Consider the following 17520-nt stretch of genomic DNA (forward strand, 5'->3'; position numbering starts at 1 on the left):
ATTCTTTTTTTTGTATCCTGTTTTAGTTCAAAATCAACATTAGTTTACTGAAACTCCTCTTGTCAAGGTCAAACAAATCTAGAGAATACTTTATTCTTTTAAAAAATTTCATTCTTTCTCTTCTTCAACCTCTTTGATAATACTTGGCACTGTAGACTCCCCATCCTTTTTAAAACTTTTTGGATTTGACTTCTAGGATATTCCTCCTTCCTAGTTTTCTGTCTCTTTGTTTTTAGGGTTTTTTTCCCAAGACTCCTTTTGGTGTTTACTTTTAAATGGTATATTTCCTCAGAGCTTCAGTGTACCCCTTTTCTTTCAGGCTGTATTTCTTGATTAATTGCATCTCTTTTTATGGCTTCAGCTACCAGTGATGGGCGCATTTGCATCATTCACTTAAACATGATTTTTGAGCTCCAAACCCAAATGTCTACCAGGCACCTCTCATTAAATGAGTTACCTAAGACTCAATGATGCCTAAAATGGTTCTCATTATCTTCTATCCAAATCTCTTTATTTCCTATTAAACTGATGACATTGCTCTTCACCAAACAGATGCTTGAGAGCATTTTTCCTTTCTCAACTACACACCATCAAAATCTGTTGATATTTTCTTTGTAATCTTATTGGGAACTAACTTCATTTAGGCCATCATCATTTCTTAGTTAGATTCCTATAGAATTTTCTTAATGAATTGTTCTACTTCTAAACTAGTCTTTTGTGATCAATAATTCTATGGAACATTTTAAAAATAAAATATGTCATTATCATGCTTAAAGGTCTTTCAGTTAATCAACATCCCTTTCTTCCTATTTGACAGAATGTATTCTAAACTCTTTACTATGGCCTAAAACTTTTGGCAAATGATTCTGTTTATGTTGTGCCTTCTATCTAGATTATGTCTCTTCTTCTTCTAACTGCCATCATTTTATTAATTTTACTTTTTCCCCTCAGCCTTACCAGTTTTCTCTTGACTCCTTTGCTTTGTCTGTAATAACCCACAACTTCTGATAGTCCTGTTCATTGGGGAAATAAGTTTGGTCCCTCAAGATGAGTGTGGGCCTCTTCATGCCTATGTTCAAACTTTATCCTCACCACCCACACCAAATCCCAGAGGCTTTCCTTTCTCCTGTAGTGCAAAAAAGTAAGAGAGGAGAGCAGTAGAGAATGAAGATAGAAAAGTCATTGATCTGTCAGAGTGAGATGTGACCTCTGGAAGGTTTTGAGCAGATAAGACACTTAGCTAAGAGTTTTGAGGAAACACTATGAGGGACAGGGACTGGGACAGTCAATGGCTCACTCAAGGTGGCTGTTGTGATTATTGTTCCATGGTGCTGTTGAATGAATTCTGACTATAGCAACCATATGTACAACAAAATGGAACACTGCCTACTTCTGCAAAATCCTTACCATTTTTCCTATGTTTGAGCCCATTGATGGTAGTACCCACTATGTGAATCTATTTTATTGAGGATCTGCCTCTTTTTGTCTGACCGTCTGCTTTACTAAGTATGATGTTCTTCTCTAGGTACAGGTCCCTCCTGACAACATGTCCAAAGTATGTGAGACGAAGCCATACCATTTTCACTTCTAAGAACTATTCTGACTGTACTTCTTTGTTTGTCCTGGCAGTCCATGGCATATTTAATGTGCTTCTCCTATTCTAATTATGGTTACAAGATCTGTCTCTCCTGTTACTGAGTGACCCTAGGCAAGGTACATAGCCTTTCTTCTTCACCTCAGTTTCCTCATCTTTAAAGTGAGGATTATAAAAATTCCCTTGAAGGGTTGTTAAGATAATGAAAGGATATAATTCATATAATATGATAAGCACAGTGCTTTGTAGATAATGCCTTGATAAATTCAGGTTAATGAGTGAATGTTGAAGCACAGTAAAGTTTTAATAACAGCATTATTCATCTCCAATGACATTATTCTTCAAGGAATAGAGTTTCATAAAATGTGTGATGTGTGTATGTACATTTTAATGTGATCCTATTGCAGTCAATTCTACATAAATTATTTTTTGTTGATAGTACTGGTCTAAATCTAAATTTTAGAACATTAAAAACCCATTTATATAAGTTGCATTTTAATTTTAAATAAGAAGGAAGTTTCCCTAGGAGTTTGCAAATTGAGTCCAGAAAACAATTTCTAAACAGATTAACCATTTTATATCAAATTGAGATTCTTAAAAGTGAATACTTATTGAAAGCTAGTCTCCTAGCAAGGGTTGAACAATTTAATCTATATATTTTGTTGTTGTTGTTGTTAACGAGTTTTGTATAAATTCTCAAATGCAATCACATTCTTGGGAGAGTCAAGGGAAAGAGCAACTGTAGTTCTAGGCTTCTCTTCAGTTTTATATATAGATTGCATTTGGTGTGAGAGGACTTCACATTGTTGCAACTAAGATGAAGCTCAAAAGTAAAATAATACAGTGTTAGATTTAAATGGAAAGAACTGACAAATGGTTATGATCTTCTGCAAGTGTTTTTGCCACATAACTTGCAGACTTAACAACTTTTTCCCAGTTTAATTGAAAAAAACAGCCCACAAAGTGTGATAATAATGCTACAAATTGGTGACCTAATACTCTGTCATGAGTTCACTGTTTAATGGGCTCTAGCTCCAGATGGTGACCATTTCTCATTTTAGAATTTATTTATTTATTTATTTTTAATATTGATGGTGCTAAGAAAAGCAAAAACTTTTGTAGAAGTCAAATACAGTTTTTAGTCATATGCCTGTGTTACCTTTAAAATAATTTCATATAAATTGGTCTTTATTTCTGTGGTTAATTTTTATTAGTTTGGACTTATGTGAATCTACTGAAGTGAAGAATTGAAAAGTTTAAGGAAAAAGTAGCTAGTGCTTTACTACCCATAGAGAGTTTATGTTTAGTTATCTGAATCCCAGAACATCATTGGCATTCACGAATGTTTCTTTTTTAATAATGTTATGTTGCCAGAAGTCCAAATATTGCCACTCAGAGCTAAAATGCAAGTGAGCTTCTTTAATGAATGGTTCATATTTAAAATGTTAGAATGCCTTTCAGATGAAAAGCACTTTAAATTCAGCAGATCATTTTTTTCTCAACAGGCATGAACTCATTAACAGAATAATACTGGTAACTGAGGCATTTTTCAAAGAAAATGATATCCCTGATAAATGCATGCAGCATATCTTTGCATCTTTAGAATAAATAGGTCTAGTTTTCATTTGTAAAAAAGGACAACTTATTTTCAATTTATCTTGTTGACTTTGTGAACCAACTTTTCAGAATGGAGACAAGTGAATATTGAGTGAATGGAGTTTAATTTGGTTCTAGTTTATACTCTTCTAATCTTCTGGTCTGGCACTGTAGGATAAGCACAGGACTGCAAGGTCAGTTTGGGCCATAAGATCAGTGGTACAAACTCACCGTTGTACTGGGTAGATATGAGTCAGAATTAACTGGACAGAACTTAACAACAACAACAACAACAAATAAAATCCAGGAGTCCTGGTGTGGCACTGTATAATACGCACTGGACCACAAGGTGCATTTGAACTGCAAGGTCAAACGGTCGCTCAAACTTACCAGTCACTCCTCAGAAACCCTATACAGGGCCTCTATGAATCAGAACTGGTTTGATGGCTCTTAAGAACAAACAAAATCCACTAAACATTGTTTTGTTTTGTTTTCTCCAAAGAAACAAATGTGGTTCTAATATATACATATATAATTTACCAGCTAGGAGTTCTAGTGTGGCACTGTAGGATAAGCACTGGACTGTTAATTGCAAGATCTGTGGTTCAAACCCAGCAGCCGCTCCTTGGAAACCCTGTGCAGGGTCTCTATGCTCTGGAACCGACTCAATGGCACTTAGCAATCATAGCAATAATTTATTAGTTAGCAAATCGACGCAATCTCTAATTGTTGATGCTGCTGTTGTTAAGTATCATTGAGTAGGTTCCGACTCATAACAATACTATGAGGTATGGCTGGTGACTTTGAGCTACTGAGCTATGGTTCAAACCGACCTTGAAATCCAGTGCTTTATTCCATAGCGTCACACCAGGACTCCACAATCTCTAAGAGTAGACCTCTATTTGGAAACTGTGCATTTGAAACTTCTATTTTAAACAGCAAATCAATAAGGACCTAATATGCTTTAATCCAGTTCTAATCTCAAAAGAATATATGTACAGGCCTGTCTATAAGAGTTGTTAAGTGCCATCGAGTCGGTTCCAACCATAACAACCCTGAACAGGGTTTCTGAGGCTGTAAATCTTTACAGGAGCAGAAAGCCTCATCTTTCTCCCGCGAAACAGCTTGTAGTTTCGAACTGCTGACCTTGTGGTTTGCAGCCCGATTCGTAACCACTACACTTAGGCATGCCTTGTTAATGAGGACCCTATACAGAGTCACTAAGGGTTGAAATCGACTCGAGGGCACTTAACAACAATAATACCTACTACTGGACTCCTGATGTGGCACTGTAGGATCAGCACTGGATTTTGAACAACAAAGTTGGCAGTTTAAACCCACCAGCTGCTTCTCAGAAACCCTATACTGGATCACTGTGAGTTAAAACTGACTCGAAGATACTTAACTACATACCCACTACTGTTGAGTCAATTCCAAATCATAGTGACTCTATATAGGGTTTCCAATTCTGTAAATCCTTACGGGGGCATGCAGCCTCATTTGTCTCCCTCTGAGTGATTAGTGGATTTAAACCACTGACCTTACAGTTTGCAACCCAACACCTAACCCACATCATCACCAGGGCTCCTTCAGGATGTGCTGTTTTTAGTAAGTGCCTTTGAGTTGATTCTGACTCATAGCAACCCTGTGTAGGACTTCCAAGGAACATATGGTGGATTTGAATGGCCAACCTTGCAGTTAGCAGTCCAGTGCTTATCCTATAATGTTATATCAGATTATAGGATAACCGAATTGGAGTTATCATCTATTATGCATCTGTTTTCTCATAACTATGAAGGACTAGGAACATCATTTTGACAGTCATCTCCCAGGCTGTGATCCCTTGTTTTTGTAGCCTATTATACTAAATATAACGGAGTCCTGGTGTGGCGCTGCGGGTTAATGTGCTGGGTTGCAAAGTTAGTTTGAACCTCAAGGTTTGCAGTTCAAGCTCACCAGTCACACACCCCTGAGAAGCCCTATACAGGGTCTCTATGAGACAGAACCAACATGAAGGCATTTAACAACAACAACAACAAACTAAATATAAAAAGCTCTGGTGGCACAAACTGTTAAGCACTTTGCTGCTCACCAAAAGGTGAGTGGTTCAAACCCATTCAGTGAGTCTTTGAGAGAGGGTATGGGAGGGGGGGTATAATTAAATAAATAATCACCTATTTTCATTGTTGTTGTAAAGTGCCATCGAGTCAGCTCTGACCATAGCGACCCAGTATAGGATTTCTGAGTAGCAACTGGTAAACTTGAACCACTGAACTTGTGGTTCAAACTGACGTTGCAGTTCAATGCATTAACCCACCGTACCATACCAGGACTTTATCTATTGTTGTTGTTATGTGCCGTGGAGTCGGTTCTGACTCATAGCGACCCTGTACAGGGTTTCTGAGGCTGTAAATCTTTACGGGAGCAGAAAGCCTCATCTTTCTCCCATGGAACAGCTGGTAGTTTCAAACTGCTGACCCTGAAGTTCACAGCCCGATTCGTAACCACTATGCTACCAGAGCTCATTAGGACTTTATCTATAGGATGGTTCTATTCTGTTATATGAAGTCATTATGAGTTGTAATCAACTCAACAGCACTTAACAACATACTCTTCTGTAGATATATGTCACATATTTTATTTATTTCTTCACATGTCCATTCCATTGCTCGCTTCATCACTAGATTTTAATCTTAATGTCAGTGATTTTTATTTTTAAATATTTATTTCCTCCTTTTTAGTACAGGATTTGCCTCATGTAGAACAAAACAGGAACACATGCTGTTGAGTTGATTACAACTCATAGGGAACCCCATGTGCTTCATAGTAGAAGTGAGCTTCCTAGGGTTTTCAATGTCTGTGACCTTTTGAAAATGGATTGCCAGGACTTTATTTGGAGGTACCTCTGGTGAGTTGGAACTGCCAACTTTTCAGTTAGTAGTCAAATGCTTAAGCATTTGCACCCTCCAGGGATTCTTTAAACTTACTGTTTAATACAAGCTAGGATAATTCTGTCTATCGGTTTACTAGTATATAGGATAAGAAATGTATATATACACATGCATAGACTCCTGGTGTGGCCTTGTAAGATAAGAACTGGACTATTAACCACAAGGTCAGCAGCTCAAACCCACCAGATTCCCCTTGGAAGCCCTGTCCAGAGCCGCTATGAGTTGGAATCGACTCGACAGCACGTAACAGCAACAATATACACGCATAGATGTGGTTTGGGTAACTTTTTTCCTGAATAGAAAGTAATACTTGTGGTTCAAAAAATGTGAAGTTGTAAAGCAATAGCAAAAATCAAATGCTGCCATTCAAAAATTAATAAACATTATTACAATATGGTCTACTGGTTTTCTTTTTTTAAAATAGACACTTTAGCTTCTACTCTGTGGAGATTTTTTGCATTTAACTTTATGTCATAAATATTTCCTTATGATAAATATCCTCTGAAAGTGTTTTTATAATTTATTTATTTGTTTTGTAGTTTGGTTTACAGAGCAAAGTAATTTTTTATTAAATAATTTATGTCCATTTCATTTCATACCATTGGTTTCAATCCCCTCATGTAATGCCATTCTTTCCATTTCCACCCAGAGTTCTCTGTTTTCATTCATCCTTCTTCCTCCCTTCTAAGTTTTGTTTTTAGACAAATGCAGCCCTGTGATGTCCTGCTCTGGTAGCATAGTGGTTATGAGTTGGGCTACTAACCTCCAGGTCATTAGTACAAGTGGGAGCAAGATGAGGCTTTCTGATCCCTTAAAGATGGACAGCCTCAGAAGTGACCCCACAGCACATCACCACCACCCCATATTTGATTGTGCTGAGAACTGCATACCTCCCTCATGTTATTAGTCACTTTATAGGCCTGCCTACTGTTTGGCTGAAAGTTGACCTTTGGGGATAGATTCAGTTCCAGGTTCCAATGATGTCTGAGGGCCTCAGTCTCAAGTTCTACCAGTCTCTATCAGATGAGGAAGTCTGGTCTTTTTAATGATTTTTAATTCTTTTTCTTTTTTTCCCCTTCTGCTCTGCTCAGGACCTTCCATTATGCCCCTTCGTCAGAGCAGTTGCCTGTAATAACTGGGTACCATCTGGTTCTTCTGGTAGTGGGGGCTGTGGTTCAAGTGTTCCAATAGTCCTTTGTACTGATAGTTTCCTTGTGTCTTTGCTTTTCTTCACTCTTTTTTCTGAATAATGAAAGAAAAATAGTTGAATCTTAGATGACTCCTTGCAAGATTTTAAGACTCCAGTAGCTACTCACCGAATTAGGATGTAGAACAAATAGCTGCTTTTTGTTTTCTTTTCTAATTGTATCACAGTTTATTCAACCATTCTTATGATGTTTTGGATTTTAGAATTTTCCAGTTTGTGTTTGTGCACGCCATGTATATATATGTATGTGTGGTGTGTGTGTGTTTGTTATGGGGTCCGTCAGAAGCCTTTCTGGGACAGTGGTTAAAGTACTCTGCTGCTAACCTAAGATCAGTGGTTTGAATCCACCAGTTGCTCCATGGGAGAAAGATATGTCAGTCTACTTCCATGAAAAGATTTGCAGCCTCAGAAACCCCATGGGACAGTTCGAATCCATTCTACTGGGTTGCTATGAGTCAGAAGCAACTTGATAACCAAGGGTTACTAGCTGCTGTCGAGTCAATCCTAACTCATAGTGACCCTGTGTACGTCAGAACACAACATTACCTGGTCCTACACCAAGATCACAATCATTGTTGTTGTACCCAATGCTGCCCCCACTGTATCAATCCATCTCACTGAGAGTCTTTCTCTTTTTCACTGGCCCTCTGCTTTACCAAGTCTGAGTATCCTTCTCTAAGGATTGGCCCTTCCCTATAACTTGTCCAAAGTAAGTGTTATCATTGTTAGGTGTTCTTGAGTCTTTTCCAACTCATAGTGACCCCATGTACAGCAGAACAAAACCCTGCCTGATCCTACGCCATTCTCGCAATTATTGCTGTGTTTGAGCCATTGCTTTGTCCACTCTGTCAGTCCATCTTGTTAAAGGTCTTCCATTTTTCTTTTTTGCTGACCTTCATTTATCACCCAACCTACTCTCCAGTAGTGTGCCATGTTTTTGTCCAGAAGACTCGGCCTCATCTAGAGAATAGTCAGAATGCAGCTAGTTCTGTGATTCTAGAGCGGATTATTTGTTGTGTTGTTGTTGTTGTTGAGTGCCATTGAGTCGGTTTCAACTCATAGTGACCCTGTATGGGATTTCTGAATAGTGGCTAGTGAGTGTTATCAAATAGGAAATAAAGACTTGGAAGTAGAAGAAATTTTCGGAAAATGCATGTAGACTAGGAAGAATTAAACAGTAATTATGAGGGTTGTGAGCATTAAATAAAAATCATAACATGTTTGTGCATATTTAATGGTTGTTGTTGTTACGTGCTGTTGAGTCTGTTCCAGCTTATAACCATCCTGTATAGGGTTTCCAAGGAACAGTTAGTGAGTTGGAACCGCTGACCTTGTGGTTCAAACTGACCTTGCAATCCATAAATGTTTATTATTTTAACAGTGATTAGACTTAGTTTGGGATGAAAAACATTAATGGCTCTTATCTCTGTTTTCATGATCTACAGTGAAATATCACATACACCAGTCGTTCATGTTTTATTTTGTCAGAACTTCAGATAAACAATTATATGGTATAGGAACATGACAAAAATTTTGGTCATTTGACAAGACTACTCTATGATCTACTTCATATTTTCATTTAATAAGTAACACTGTACCTTGACTTTTTTCTAATGAGCAGAGTGACTTTTATGAAAAGAAAATGGATAGGAAGGTTAGAAAAAGGTTATAAGCAAATGTTCTCACAAAGTTGCTGAAATAGGAAAGTAAAGGAAATAGCTCCTTTCCTGGAATCTTATCTGATAGAATCATTTTGTGGGGAGGGGGGAAGTTTGCAGATTTTGAAGGAAAAATTTTAAATTGGGTTTATCTCCAAAGACATGAGTGATTCCTGTTGTACATTTGTCTTATTTATTATGCCATCTTTATAAGGACACATGGGGTTATTTCAGTCTTTCTTGAAGTATTAATTTTGCTTTATGTGAAAAACTGTTGTTTCCTTTGTAGGCATGATGAAAGTGATACAAGGTTTCCAAGTTTGGAAAGACCAGGGTATTAATAATGAAGTCATTTCTCTCAAGCAGTTTCTTCAGTCCCTCTGTATGCTAGGATGGATCTTCTTTTATGCCTACTTGAAGAATTCCTATTCAGTTTGTTATTAGTAATCACCCCCCAGTCACTTTCTTCGTATCTATTTTCTAGATAACAGCTCCTCGTTTATACATGTATTGTGCATTATCCTGCCCTAAGTGTATTACCTTATACGTCTTTACATTAAATCTCATCTTCGACCTGTCCTTTCAAATCCCCAAGTTGTCCATATCCATCCATGTACTTGATTGATCTTCTTTTCTTTTCTTTTAATTCATCCTAGCTTTGAATCGTCTGCAAACTTGATCATATCTGAATTTACTTTCTCCAGATCATTAATGCGAGTGCTGGATAGAATAGTTCTTGTTCCTCTGGGACGCTGCTGCTTGCATATACTACTGGATGTTCTTCCTTACAGCTCTATTGATAATAATTTATTTCTTCCTTCCTATCATAGAATTCTATGTGCTAGATTTTTTCCCAGACAATCTTTTACTATCTCTTTTTCATCTTCTAAAATTAAGATAAATATCACCATGTCTACTTGTTTCAATTTTTAATAAATTTGTTTATAATTTTTTAAGTAATTATTCATAAGTTACAAAATACTGTTTGTAAGTAGAAATGTCACAAAAAATTTCTACTTACAAACAGTAAGACTTGAACAATATGTTAGTATGGAAGTATTTTGGAAGTGTTATCTTTCTCTATCTCACATACATAGAGAAAAATGGCCTTTATTTATTTGAGGCTTTAAGTAAAAAGAATAATGAAGAATCATTTTTCTTCATAGCAGGGAGGATGGCTTATTCTAACATGTGGATTATATATTTCAGTAAATTATTTTACTTTACTTCATGGTGGTTTTCTAGGTGAAATATAGTTCATGTATAGTTTTAAAGCATGATGCAAGACCATGTGTGTATTTATTTTTAAAGGTCTATGTTTTTTCTTTATTTTCAGGAAAAAGAAGAAATAGAGGGGATCTCCGTAGGTGCCATACTTTCTGACTATCAGCGTGATCGAGTAGAAAATGTGTAAGAGAACCCTAATATTTCCTGCATTTTTAGAGTATATGTATTTTAAGAATGTGAACAAAAAAAGAGATAATTTTATCCAGATAACAAGTAAATGTGACATTCTGCATGCTCCATGGAACCAAAGGTGTATATGTACTTAAGTAACAAAAGTTTTACATTATACTTTTTCTCTACTCTTAGATTATACATAAGAGTTCCTTAACATGCTTACTATAAGAAAAAAAGACATTATTTATAATTTTGAAATGAAGTCAACTTAAAAAATTTAAAAAGTATCCTAAATATTTGGTTTGGTATACATTATCAATCTCTCTTAATTCATCATCATTTTCAGTAAAAATAAGAAGGTAATAGAAGGAAAGCACCAATATTTTGAAGGAAAAAACAATATTGAAGAAATCTCTCTTTGGTTCATCGAATTGAGGTGTTGACCAGAAATATTCATTAGTTTGAAATACTTATATAGTTATTCAACTTTCAAAGAATTTAAATTTTTTTGTCACACATGCTTTCTCCCATGGGTTTTAGCACTAATAAAATTTTTAATCTGTGTCTGCAGTAATAGAATAAATTCCATTGATCCATTCTAAAACTATAAAACGAATAATAATAATGATTACTTAATATTGGCATAGAAAAATCACCACCTGAATTAATTTTTTTTTTTTTAGTTTATTACTTATCTTTTGGACAGATAAAATACAGATTTTCCACATAATTAGCAAAAAAAAGAAGTTGTGTCTTCTAATATTAATCTTGAACATAACTTGACCTGAACATAATTATTATTTGCCTTTCAAAAGATGTGGAGGTGAGATGAGTTATATTTATGTAACAGTTTCATATTATTGGCAAAGAAGTTTTCATATTGACCAGCTCATTAAAAATTTGCCTATTACTCAATTTGAAAATACATTTTTTTTTTAATTGCACTTACTTTCTGTTTAATTCCACAATAAATTTAAGGCCGTTAAACAAATACTAAAAAAAGAAATACAGGACATTAGAACCAAATGAAGGAAAAGCAGAATAAAGCACAGTTAAGTGAAGGCAATATAATGGTGTGACCGTTTGGGGTGTATCAGAACTGCTGGAGAATGGACGGTGGAGGCGGAAGTAGGGCAGGAGACCCAGCGTGCGTTTTGTAAAACCTTTCCTACATTGTGCCTATCTCCAGTTGCGCACAGTTGGACCGACACATGGGAAGGCTTGTATGTTCCTTAAGCAATATATTAGATAAAATTCTCAGCAAGTTTTGAGTGGAAATAAATTTTAGGTTGAATTCTCTGAAAATGATTTACAAAATTACATTGGACTGTGAGCTTTAATATCAGTGGTTCAGTTGTTCAGACCCACTGAGCTGCTCCTCAGAAGCTCTATGCGTTGTCTCTATGAGCTGGAACTGACTCGGCGGCACTTAACAACTAATAGTTGAGTATGTTCAAACCCATATGGTTTAATAGATATCTAAACTGAAGATAGGAGTGACATCTATTGATAAAAGTTAAAAGGTTAAGTGGGGAAATGCTGATTAAGAGACTGTCTTAACATCTACATGGATGTTGTTATGTGCCGTGGAGTTGGTTCCGACTCATAGCGACCCTGTACAGGGTTTCCGAGGCTGTAAATCTTTACGGGAGCAGAAAGCCTCATCTTTCTCCCGTGGAACAGCTGGTAGTTTCGAACTGCTGACCTTGAGGTTAGCATCCCATTCGTAACCACTATGCTACCAGAGCTCCTTTGAAGGACCCATAATGTAGCCATAATGAAGCAACATTTTCCTCAAAGTGCAGTCTAAGGTTTGAGATGCCCAAGTTTTATACCATACACCGTATCTGCAGTGATTTTATCCTTGAAAACTTTAAAAGAACATATTGCTGGGAGCTGGGTGGGAAGTCTACAAACTCAGTTTTGAATCGTTGTTGTTGTTGTTGTTGTTGTGTGCCGTGGAGTCGGTTCCGACTCGTAGCGAGGGTCACCCTGTACAGGGTTTCCGAGGCTGTGAATCTTTATGAGAGCAGAAAGCCTCCTCTTTCTCCCACTGCACAGCTGGTAGTTTCAAACTGCTGACGCTGAGGTTAACAGCCTGATTCCTAACAACTACGCTACCTGAGTTTTGAATTAGCCTATCCTTAATTTATTGTTGTTGTTGTTGTTGTTGTAGTTTCTGTATTATCCATATATTTTCAAACTATAAAGAATTTCATAGATGTCACAAGTTCAAATGCAGCAGTGATTAACAGAGAAAGTTTACTTGCATTATGGTATAAAGAATTTAAATGCTTAAAGAAGTTTGACTAAAGTTTAAGATTACTTTAGTCTAAATATTATGATAGTGGCTTTCAAAGCAAGTAGTAAAGATTTTGCGATAGGAGCAGTAAGGAGTCAAGTTTTGTGGGCTTTTTTTTTTTTTTTTTCAATTAAAAAATTTCAGTTGCCAAAAAAGAGTAATGAAGTTAGTAAAATTAGAGATTAAACATTAAGAGACAGCAAGAACTGTAATGCATATCTTACATGAGTAGTTTTAATTTAATTTTATTATCTTTATATTCATTACCTGTCTTGACATTGCTTTAAATGATCTAAAACACACATAGGAAAATTATATAAAACACTCTCTGCATTGAGAAAGATTTTAGTTTCTTTGAAAGTAAGGGTATATGTACATTAAAAAATGTCTTTAAGGCCATGTTTATGTAAAGGGCACCACTTGTCTGTCAGTTTGCGGTACTGTAGTAGCCAGCATGTTGCTGTGATGCTGGAAACTATCCTACCAGTATTTCATATATCAGCAGAGTCAACTTTTAGTGGACAAGTTTCATTGAAGCTTTCATACTAAGACAGACAGACAGGAAAAAAAGACCTGGTGATCACCTTCCAGGAAAAAAAAAAAAATGTGGCCAATGAAAACCTTAAGGATAGCAGCCGAATGTAGTATGTTAGCACTGGAACATGAGTCCTTCAGGTAACTGGTGGTAGTGGTGTGTCCTGGGGACAGTTTCAGCTCATTAACGACCCTGTACAGAGTTTCCGAGGCTGTAAATCTTTACGGAAGCAGAAAGCCTCATCTTTCTCCCGCAGAATGGCTGGTAGTTTCAAACTGCTGACCTGAAGTTAGCAGCCCAACTTATAACCACTACGGTCCCAGAGCTAGGCATTCAAATTATGACTGAGTAAGAATTGCCTCCTCAAATGAGAGTTGGCTTTCATGACATGAATGATGTAAGGCTTTTGAGCCCTTCACTTAGTGATATGGCACCACTCAAAATGAGAAGAACTAGATACAAACATCCATCAGTAATTAAAATGTGACATATACGAAGTATGAGTCTAGAAAAATTGCAAGTTGTAAAAAAATGAATTGCAGTATTTGAAGATGGATATCCCGGGCACTAGTGAGCTGAAATGGACTGGTCATTTTGAATTAGGCAAAAAGATGGTTTACTATGCAGAAAATGACAAATTGTGGCTTCACATTCATTGTCAAAAAGAACATTTAAGTATCTGTCCTGAAGTACAGCACTGTCAGTGATAGGATAATATCTATAAACCTATGAGGAAGATAAGTTTAAAAGTAGAGCCTCAACGAGATGGATTAACACAGTGTTTGCAACAAAGGGCTCAAACATATCAATGGTTGTGAGGATGGTGTAGGAGTGGGCCTTGCTTTGTTCTGTTGCATATAAGGTAGCTATGAGTAATTTACTAGATGAAACCTAACAACAGCAAATGATGTATGAATCACCAAATATTAATATCACATGCAAACAAAGTATTTAATAAGCATTGGAGTTCTGTAAGAGAGAGAGATTAATGGTCAACCAGGCAGCCTACAAAGAATGTTGTCTATTAGATTTGTAGTCTTGGTTTGAAATATGATCTCAGGCATCTACTACTTCACTAGAGCAAGTCGCTTGACTATGACTACTATTTATTGAGTATGTGTTTAATCCAGGAATTTTATTGCATTCTTTATCTGTTCTACTTTTATTTGGAGCTATAGGGAAGCAATAGAGAGCTCTGAGCAGAGGGATAGATACTCTGATGGCTCTTATGTTGTGAAAGGTTCAGAGTAGCTGGTTATTGAAAGTGGCTTTTAAGCGGGCAGAGCAGGAAGCAGGAAAGAAGATAGGAAGATGATAGTGGATCCAGTCCGGGTGTTAGCATGGTGTTGGTAAAGAGTGATTGGCTTCTGCATTGTGCCACATTGGATGTAGAATGTGAATAAAGAATGACTAGCCCTGAGGTGCAGTGAGTTAAGCATTGGCCTGCCAACTGCAAGTTTGGTGGTTCAGATCCACCAGCTGCTCCGCAGGAGAAAGATGAATGAGGCTGTAAATTCCTATAAAGATGTACAGTCTTGGAAGCCCTAAGTAGCAATTCTACTATGTCCTGTAGGGTCTTTGATGGCAGTGGCTTTGGTTTTGGGTTTTGGTTATTCTCCAATATTTTTACTTTCTCAAGAACTTTGATAGGAAATATTTTTATTGACTTAAAAACTAAAGAAAAGAACTTAGTTTAATTGACTTGCCAAAGCCATACAGGTAATAAATAGCAGAACCAGATTTCAAACCTAGATTTGTGTGGACTCAAAAACCATATTCTTTCTATTGCATGAAGAATATAATGTATCTAGTAAAATCCCTGTAACATATTTGACACCCAATAAATTATATCTTTTGTTTCTATTGTTATCTTTTCATTCAGACCCAAATTCCCCCAAATATTTCCAAGTTAGTAAATAAGAATAACTCATATAAGCAGAGGTGTTAAAACTTTAGTCAATAATATATGTTAATCTTATTAGAATAAATTTATTGTTTATTTTACATTTGCTTTACAATTTTGATATCCAAGGAAGTTATAAAAAATAACATTCTTGAGTATTCAAAGCTCTTCTGCAAAGTTTCCTAAACTTAGAATCTTACTAAAAGTAGTATTTTCAGTCTGTATGGAGATTTTATTTTTATCTGTTTATGCATAGCCTGTGTAAATTAAATATGCTTGTGTTGTATATATAAACTTCATTATGCATAACATGTTTTTTAAAAGTATTCTAAATGCTACAATCCTTGAGAGATGTGTTATGTTTAAAACCAAAGTAATTGCTCTTGATCAAGTATAGAAATTAAGATATCGTCTGTTTTTTTCTTTTTATTTGATAGGTGTAAACGGCTTCATCTCCAGCCTCTAGCTTACCTTTGGCAGAGAAACCAGGAAGATCTGCTCCGAGAGATGATATCATCTAACGTTCAAGCGGTGATCATCAAAGTAGCTGCTTTGGGTATGTAGCCAGACTTTGAGTAGAGCTGTGCGTTAACACACAAGTAATCTCAGTTCACCAATAGGCAATTACAACAAAAAAGGAAGGTTAATTTAGAATATAAAAATGGAAACTCCATGTGATGTTAACAAGCTAAAGAAATTGAGTAAGTTTCATATGTACTGAAGGAAGAGTTAAAATGGGTTTTGGATCATCTACAAAGGAGTTAATAGTGAGCCTTTTGTCATTAAAAAAAAACAAAACACTGATTGTATATCATTGGCTCTAAAATGAATATTCTGTTATATTCTTTCAATTGAAATCTTTTATAGAATTTGCAATCAAGGCCCATAGGAAATAGAAAAATGTAAGTTAACTTTTCCTTTATGCATATGGATGCTTCTTAAAACCTGTATTTAGCAAAAACACTGCTATTTCCCTCCATACTTTTTTAACCTATGTAGAATAATACTTAAATAAAAAGCTTGGTTTTGTTTGTGATATCAGAAAATTGGAAATAAAGAGATCAGTGGGTATTTAGGGCAGATGATGAGAAAATCATGTTTGAGAGAATGTCATTTGGCCAGTTAGCATATACACAGCAGGCAGATGGTAATCTGATTCAAATGTGTATATTACATATGAACAAATTTAATTTGTTTTGAATTTTTATGATTATATTCATTTTTGAGAAATTACAGGGTGTGAGCCCAATACATTTATTTCATGAACCTATTACAGAAAATGCCCTGCAGCCTCAGGGTTCCCCAAACCTAAATCATGTACCTAATTTCAGAGTGTTTACCTTCCCGATCTCTGAAATAACAAGGGATCGAGCTGTGGAAGACTTTATAGATGAATTAACATTTTAAGCAGCAATATAAAAAAGGCAAAGCATACAGATCCCATATTATTTCTCTTTGGTAAACTACAAGCTTTATACTCTCTTGTATACCAGTTGAAGCTGAGATGTAGTCTTTAGTGGAAAACCTTATTTAGCAGGTCTTCAGTTAAGATCCTTAGCTGTGAGAAAAATTGAAGTGGAGTTGTGTTCTCATTTTTTTGAGACAAGGTTACTCATAAACTCAGATTCAAGTTTCTCATGGCATTAAATCTGTCTTGTGACTTTCTATATACATTTATAAAGCATGTTCTCTGTCTCTGTCACTTCACTCTTTCTTTTGGATTTCCTAAGATTGTATATGTGGTGCTGTGGGTTAATGCACCAGACTGCAAAGCTGTTTGAACTTTAAGGTTGGCGGTTCAAGCTCACCAGCTACTCCTTGGAAACCCTACACAGGGTCGCTATGGGTCGGAATCGACTCGACGGCACTTGACAACAACAAGATTGTATAGTTCTGTTATGAGCTCTACGTATATGACACATTGATGGAAGAAACATATACTCTTCCTTGAACTGTCAGAATGAAATGTGTTAAATCCTGAGATATAATCTGCTTCATTGGGAAGGCAGAGTCATAGCCTTTAACCTTACTGCCATCTTTAAAATAATATAAATGACACTGCATGCCCCTATTTGTGTATATGAATTTTTAAGTGCCTCTGTGTAGGGGTTAGAAATGATTATTAGGTGTATTAAATCTTTAATAGAGTATAAAACTGAATTAATTGTCCTGATGTGACGTTGTAGGATAAGCACTTGACTGCAAGGTTGGCAGTTAACTCACCAAACACTCTTCGAAAGCCCTATACATGATCACTGAGAGTTAGAACAGAATCAGCAACACTTAATAACGACAATTTGTCCTTGATATGTCACTGACAAAAGTATAGATCTGATTTTAATATTTACAGTGCATGGTTTCTTTTTTTTTTTT

General features: G+C 36.0%; 1 protein-coding gene across 1 annotated transcript in view; it reads left to right on the plus strand.

Moving 5' to 3' along the window:
* The window catches only part of DPH6 (diphthamine biosynthesis 6), a 232605-nt gene that overhangs the window by 119257 nt on the left and 95828 nt on the right, over positions 1-17520 (plus strand). The window contains exons 4-5 of the mRNA XM_006831798.1: positions 10343-10416; positions 15585-15703. Of these exons, the coding sequence (XP_006831861.1) occupies positions 10343-10416; positions 15585-15703 (193 nt within the window). The remainder of the gene's footprint in view (positions 1-10342; positions 10417-15584; positions 15704-17520) is intronic.

Source organism: Chrysochloris asiatica, unplaced genomic scaffold (assembly GCF_000296735.1).
Source record: "Chrysochloris asiatica unplaced genomic scaffold, ChrAsi1.0 scaffold00004, whole genome shotgun sequence".
Classification (NCBI taxonomy): Eukaryota; Metazoa; Chordata; class Mammalia; order Afrosoricida; family Chrysochloridae; genus Chrysochloris; species Chrysochloris asiatica.